The sequence below is a fragment of the Cydia amplana genome, chromosome 12 (genome assembly GCF_948474715.1).
Source record: "Cydia amplana chromosome 12, ilCydAmpl1.1, whole genome shotgun sequence".
Lineage (NCBI taxonomy): Eukaryota > Metazoa > Arthropoda > Insecta > Lepidoptera > Tortricidae > Cydia > Cydia amplana.
Window position 1 is genome coordinate 7,197,281 of NC_086080.1, and position 8,063 is coordinate 7,205,343.

Genomic DNA, 8,063 nt, shown 5'->3' on the forward strand with positions numbered 1-8,063 from the left:
ACTTTGTTACTACATGTCATGATGTCACACGGAAGTTTAAATACAAACTCAAACATCATCCTGTGTGCAAGATTACGTCATTTTTACGTCATCCGCACTATTTGTCCGACCCCTGATGATCACCATAATGTCTTTAAGATACATATTTCGTGCACCTCAGAAGTCCTTCATCAGGTTCGCTTCGCGCTAAGCGGCGCCGATAGAGCACACTCAATCTGACTCCGACTGTACATTTTATAGTTCTAATAATATAAAACTACCACGTTAACATACCATTCCTATGAAATATAGAAATGCTTTCGTTTCATTTCATAACAAGTTATTGAACTAAATATATAAATTATTGTATACTTTTAAAAAGTATCACTAAATATAATAAAATTAGTGTTAGTTAGATTTATCGTAGGGTATTTGTTCGGTTAACATCTTCGAAACACGCATTACAATAAGCTATTATGGTAGGTAAAACTTGAGCTATAATGAGCCTTGTTGCTCGGGACTAAGATCTATTTTACCGCAACATTTTGATGAAACTTATTACGGAATTTTGTATAGATACGAGGTATCTCACTTACTATCGTACACAATATACAAAGGACGTACCAGTGTCAAGGCAAGAGAACCCGATTCCTATCGGCTGGCCTATTTCATGACCATTAATAATAATAATCTGTGTTGAAAAAATCATTGCTCTAGCTTCAAAACCCACGGAGGAAACAGTCGAGTACGTTTGTATGGAGAAATGACCACTTCTGTTTCCTCTTAATCTACAGGCCTAAATAAAATAGCAAGCCGCCGCTGATACGATACTATTTAACCCTATAACAAAAGCATAACATTCCTTGTGAAACTGAACATTAAGAAAAACAACGGGTTGCACTCAGGGAGTGCCAGCAGAAGTGAACATTCAATGACTATTGCAAAATGCACTAATATGTGTAATTGAGGTTTACGCCATCTAGCGTTAGCGTTAATTACTTGAAACCCCTAAGCACATCACTGTTAGTACTCTAGTTATATTAATACCAGTTACAGCGAAACTCACTAGATGGCATTTAAATCAATAAAGAAAAACTCAATGACATTACATGTAAAAGTTTTTCGATCAGGTCACGTGTCCGTCTTACGGTCACATGACCGTTCACGTGATCATCTTATGCTGTCTCGAGTTTAACATTTTTTCCCCACCTCAAAAGTGCACAGCGCCGCTAAAGAAGTTTTCAATTTAAAAATGTATATTGACCGTAGAGCCAAAACGTGCGTGTTTCGTAGACGCTCAGTGTAAGTGCATGCTGGTATAGGAAATGCTTATATGTATGGTGTTACAAAAAGGTTCATGTACAATAAATAGTAAACACAATACGCACGTTTTATTTCACCATGACTTCATTAGGGAAGACCGGGGTTAATTGAACGTGAAACAACCGCTTATAAATCAAGAATTTAATGTTTTCAAGTTAAAATTTAACAGGTTAACAAAAGAAATTCTAATTTCTAAGTGCATTAAGCGCTATATATTTTTGGTGCACTATGTATAATGTTTCTAAAGTTATGTACAGTAAGAAATCTAAAATCTGTGTAAGCGTGTGTCAATCGTATCGAAGTTGTCTGTTGAAACTAGTAAACTTGTATAGTCCGACAAGAAATTGTAGAAAATTATTGAGGGCGCCACTTTCTACGTAATTGTGACATTTTTGACGTAAAATGCTTAAACATGGCAACAATTATGGAAATGTTTAAGTTCCATTTTATTCTATTTCTACTATTTTATGTCGCACTATATCTATAACCATTTGACCGGCAAAGACCAAGGAATTGCGCGGCGCCTGCTACAGCCCAGTATCAACCTTCGTGGAATCCAGTAAGGATCACGTTACACGCGTTACATCAGCGTCACCAATGTCACCATAGAGAAATATAATAAGACAAGAGTGCTCACTCCATACATCAGTTAGACTATTAATTTCAGTGTCTACATCTAGCATCGAGTAGCGGAACTATCAGTACTGCTACTTGACAATAGATGTAGCACCGACCGGAAAGTCTTATCTCAACAACATAAGACTTTCCGGTCGGTGCTACATCTATTGTCAAGTCAAGTAGCAGTACTGATAGTTCCGCTACTCGATGCTAATAGTCTTTTTGGTACTAAAACTAATGTATGGAGTGAGCAATCTATGTATTGTTTTCTCTATGGCGTCACGCACGTTAGGCGTGGCGTTAAAAGGGTTAAATAATAGGGTCCTTCGAATTATACACGTATTAGTAATATATAATTTTATTTTATTTTATGGCACTTTTTTAAGTACATCTAGCTTTTATTTTTCAAAGCAACCGTTTTCGGTATACCATAATGTTTAGTGGTAGTTGTTGCAGTCAGATCACGATTATGACTAAATTCGTAATAAAATTGCTTAATAGTTAACACGAATTACTAACTCTAATAACTTAATTAACTCTAATAAGCTTTTTAACTTATCGCATAATTTACTTACTATACTATTGAATAGTGTGCCAGGGTCTTATGAAAACTAAAGTAAAATTGGACCCACTTCCCCCTTGCAAACGGCACTTAGTATACTTAGTATTCGTACAAAACATTTACATTTAACATAAGGAAGACTGAATAAAAGTTTAATGTTTGTATTTGTATTCATAGACATATGACATTGTACCTACATTTTCCTTTAAAGTTATGCACACTTTATCTGCCTGTGCTAATAAGATAAAGTAAAATGTACAAATTATTGTAGAATTTCCTTACGTCTTGACATCGTCAGGTGACATCTAAAACTCACTAATAACTACCACACGTTCATAATCCATAGCGAACCGTACGAGTAATAAAACAAGGTCGATTATTGTTTAATTATTTTTTTGCAATTAGTGAGTTTTGGGTCTCACCAGACTACTACTCTTAATACTGTCTAGGAACATCATTCACGATATTCCCGCACTCTTAGTATCACAGAATCAACATCATATAGCTGGTCAACCAAATCTTGTCAGTAAAAAAAGGCGCGAAATTCAAATTTTCTATGGGACGATATCCCTTCGCGCCTAGATTTTTCAAATTTGCCGCCTTTTTCTACTGTCAAGATCTGGTTGACCAAGTATACATGCATTTAGCATCTGGATGTCACCAAGGCCTCCACGGTTTGTCATCTAGTGCTTTTCTCGTAACTAAAGCTAGAGGGGCGAGGTCTGCGGGGCGTGGGGAGCCCTCTGAACTGGCAGGCGAGTAACAAGGGTCTCGGGAGAAAGGTACTAGGGTCGGTGCCCCTACAGCAGCTCCTAAAGACCCTAATGTGTTAACGTTCACGTTGGGTGGGAGAAGCAATGCGATGTCGCCGTTGGGTAGACGTGTAGGGACTAGGTGAACTGAGCCGGGGCTGGCTGGAAAAAAGAGGAAAAAGTAAAATACATAGTTGTTAATATATTGAGCTTTATGCAGGTATGATGGACAAGGCTGTCGATGTGTTAGCGCATGTCATTTTTGACGCCGCTGCATAGAAATATAGCTGGTCAAGTAGAAAAAGGCGGCAAATTTAAAAAATTTAGGCGCGAACGCGAAGGGATATCGTCCCATAGAAAATTTTAATTTCGCGCCTTTTTTTACTGACAGGATTTGCTTGACCAGCTATACGTGGGCACCTCGTACGAAGAAAACGTCGTCAGATAGTTGGACTAATTTTAATCTGCAGGTCAGATAACAGTGCTTGTATACAATTATAAATGTGCCAGCGCAATATTAGGGATTATGTTTCAAAATCGGACTCGGGTTTCTTTAGGATGCTTCCAGGATAGCTTTAGATGAGATGGAGGAGTGTACACAGACAACTTACCAGAGATCAAAACAGTAGACGGCAAAACTGCATCTTCTACATCTAAAGTCGAAGTGGGTGTGACAGGACTGACAGGCCTGACGCCCGGCGCCAATCCTTCCAAGTGTTTCACCAACCTCTTCCTTAATTCGATATCCAGCCCTGGAAACCGGGCAACCTCGGACAGGCAACGCCGGTAGCCCGCGCGGAATCTGTCTGGTGTGCTGGAACGTAAACCGCCTAAATGTTTGACGGTCATCTCGAGGATGTCTGCCTTTTCTAATTTCGAGTGACTTGCTGGCTGGAAGGAAAATATTCGCTTTAATCACGGGTAACAATGGATCAAAAATTTGGGCTCCAAAGAGAGAAAGACGCTTATACATATATACATATTATAAAACATATACTACTTACGTCTTTTTTCATAACATCTAGTATAAGCGCTTTCAGCTCATTGAGACAATTATTGATTCGCGCCCTTCTCCTCTTCTCCATTATCGGCTTATTGCTCTGAAATAAATAAATATCCTCATTAGACATAGGCATTAATTTATATGTTATTACGGATACGGTGCAGCTGAGTCGAATAGCTAGTAGTCATTTTTATGGGTTTCCGTGGTCTTGAGCTATAAAATTCTATGATACTTTTAGCTATTATATATTGGAGGCATATGCATAGTCGTGCGAACTTGTAGGTATGTAGATGTCACATGCGTGTTGCCTTCTCATTATACAAGACTACGAAGATTCACTAGGTTTACAGTGTAGGTAATGGGCTAAGTGCTGGTTTCGCGGACATCAATGCATAATTTCGATAAGTAGATTCCTCAAAAAAAAGTTGTGAAACATATTAACTAGGTACGCGTTGATGTCTTTTATTGATTGGACGTCATTTTAATTTATTGAGCCAATGAATTTAGCTTTTTTCAAGATACTATTTTAGTTGGTTGGTTATCCTGAAATCCAACACATTCTCCACGTAAACTCACCTTCCTATTATCATCCCTTTTCTCCAGTTGCGGTACCACCGCTGTCTGTCCAACATCAGCCACCATGATGTGCTTCTTGAAATCAAGGTTTCCGCCAAACACCTACTGTCAGGGACACCTCCTTCTTAAGGACAAGATTAACTTATCCACTTTTTAACTGACTGTCTTAAAGACGCGAACACAAGTTGTCACAGTTAACGTATGTGCTTAGCTAAACTGTATCGAAAGTTTGACAACTACGAGTATTATTATCACTGGTCAATGCAACGTGTGTTTGGCACGGATGTCGGCGCGCGACTGAGGGTCGGAAGCTACCGAGGTAGAAGCCGAACCGCCGGCCACGCGACCGGCGTGCTGTCGGAAGTCGCACGCGACCCGACATCGGCAGCGACAGTTAGGTCGCTTTTCTACCTGACCCTCTAGAGAAGCGACCTAATGGCCATAGGCTATGCAAATGCGAGCAAAAAGAGTTCTACCGCGCTCTTCTTAAAATATTAATTTTAGTACCTACTCCTCAGGTAGACCTATGGTACATACCTAAGCCTATGCCGTTCTAGAAAAAATTTGCTTTTTTTTTGAGGCAAACATACCTACCTAATTGTATCACTTAAACGCTGCAATTTACATAGCTAAGAAACACTGAAAACTGTTCTGCCAAACACCTCGCTTTTAAGTCATTTTGCACGAGCACCAGTAGCACCACCTATAAGTATCTACACAAAAGTGGCATTTATCTCAGCAGGCACGTGTGGTGTGATCCATCAGGACATAATAATAGGTCGCTTGTTGCAATGAGAATCAGCCTGATTCAGGCAAAACTGTGGTATAACTTTATTGCAAGCCGGCTTCGCTACGACTATGGCGTAGCACAGGCTAACTACATAATTAGGTAGTAATCTCGTAGCATTGAATAGGTAATATGAATCTTTATATTTATACGTAGTAAAGACATAAATTAAAATTACTATAGGTAGTTAAGTAACTTACATAATATAATTAATATATACTCTGACGTCACTGACACAATCCACATTGTCAGCAGAAAAAGGCGGCAAATTTTAAAAATATAAGCGCGAAGAGACTTAACTCTTCTTAGTACAAAATTAGTTGACCGAGCGTTAGCGAAGGTCTCCCTTTCAGCTTAGGCAATAATGCTTTTGTAAGTCCGGATGATTGGCATAAAGGGCTTAGTGCCAAGAGGGTTTATGGCACTTAAGACCATTGTGAGTTCGCTGTGATAATGACTCAACGATGTGAGTATTTTTTACTTTATTAGCTTATCGCGAGGTCTACAGCTCACAGAGGCCACAGAGCCACTAGTACAATTGTTTTATCATGATCACCCTTGAAAGAGCTGTTGTAGCAAGTGTGCTAGTAATTCCAAAACATTTCTCGCCTTTATAGCTATGTACCTATATTATAACTAGCTGTTGCCCGCGACTTCGTACGCGTTGATTTGTATATTGGTGGTTATATATTCTACATTAGCTTAGAACATTATGCAGCAAAAGATAGAAGTAGGGACGGTTAATACAACTTAATTATTAGATTTGTCTTTCACAACCTGGCTACGAAGTTTCAAGCCCCAAACTGAATAAAATTGTTCTCGATATAATCCCTCTCAACCCCCAGAAGATTTTCAAGTCCACTATGTAATAAAACCTACTACGTATGTAACTACCTATTTACGAAGCTTGAAGTTCCTAATTTTAAATAAAATTTGAACCCTATACAAACTTTCAACCGTTTTTAACTGTTTTCAGGGATGAATCTTTATAAACGCTGAAATTACTTTTCTTGTATTCAATAATATGGCTTTGTACAAAGACTCAAGTCCAGCACTCTCAAAAATATTTGATTTCCATACAAACTTTCAACCCCCTTTTCACCACCTCAGGGGATGAATTTTAAAAAACGCTGAAAAGTAGTTTTATTCTCTTTTAATGAAATAATCAAGTTCCTAGCTTTAAATAAAATTTGAACCCTATACAAACTTTCATCCCCTATTGGACCCTTTTAGGGGATTAATTTTTAAAAACGCTGAAAATACTCTTCTTGTATTCTAAAAATATGTCATTATACAAAGATTCAAGTCCCGTACTTAAAAAAATGTTTGACCTCCATACAAATTTTCAACCCCTTTTTCACCACCGTAAAGGATGAATTTTGAAAAACACTGAAATTAGTTTTCTTCTCTTTTAATGAAATTACAAATTCGTAGCTTAAAATAAAATTTAAACCCTTTACAATCTTTCAACCCCTTTTTAACCCTTTTAAGGGACGAATTTAAAAAAATTCTGAAATTACTTTTCTTAAGTTCTAATAATATGGCTTTATACAAAGATTCAAGTCCCGCACTCTCAAAAATATTTGATCTCCATACAAACTTTCAACCCATTTTTCACCACCTTGCGGGATGAATTTTTAAAAACGCTGAAAGTATTTTTCTTGAGTTCTAATAATATGACTTTATACAAAGATTCAAGTCCCGCACTCTCAAAAACATTTGATCTTCATACAAACTTTCAATCCCTTTTTCACCACCTTGGGGGATAAATTTTTAAAAACGCTGAAATTATTTTTCTTGAGTTCTAATAATATGGCTTTGTACAAAGATTCAAGTCCTGCACTCTCAAAAATATTTGATCTCCATACAAACTTTCAACCCCTTTTTCACCACCTTGGGGATGAATTTTTAAAAACGCTGAAATTATTTTTCTTGAGTTCTAATAAAATGGCTTTATACAAAGATTCAAGTCCCGCACTCTCAAAAATATTTGATCTCCATACAAACTTTCAACCCCTTTTTCACCACCTTGAGGGGTGAATTTTTAAAAATGCTGAAATTAGTTTTCTTGTTTTATAATTTAATACCTTTTCGCAAAGTTTGAAGGTCCTAGCTTAAAATAAAATGTGCACCCCAAGACAAACTTTCATCACCTTTTTAACCCCCTTAGGGGTTGAAATTTTAATAACTTTAAAATAATGTTATTTTGCAATCTTATGTTATGCCTTTATAAGAAGTTTTAAAGAATTTGTAATGGATCCCATCTTTCAACCCCTTTTCAACCCTGTTAGGGGGTGAATTTTTAAAAACGCTGAAATTACTTTTCTTATTTTCTAATAATATGCCTTTGTACAAAGATTCAAGTCCCGCGCTCAAAAAAATGTTTGATCTCCATACAAACTTTCAACCCCTTTTTCACCACCTTAGGGGATGAATTTTCAAAAACGCTGAAATTAGTTTTCG

General features: G+C 37.3%; 2 protein-coding genes across 2 annotated transcripts in view; one reads left to right on the forward strand and one right to left on the reverse strand.

Moving 5' to 3' along the window:
• The window catches only part of LOC134652897 (ESF1 homolog), a 273,742-nt gene that overhangs the window by 93,495 nt on the left and 172,184 nt on the right, over positions 1-8,063 (forward strand). The gene's annotated exons all lie outside the window — the stretch shown is intronic.
• Positions 3,140-4,909, reverse strand: LOC134652581 (protein hairy-like). The gene is made up of 4 exons (XM_063507747.1): positions 4,814-4,909; positions 4,239-4,334; positions 3,846-4,125; positions 3,140-3,396 (listed from the first exon to the last, which is right to left on the reverse strand). Exons 1-4 carry the CDS (start codon positions 4,877-4,879, stop codon positions 3,140-3,142), a joined length of 699 nt encoding a protein of 232 aa, XP_063363817.1. The 5' UTR covers positions 4,880-4,909.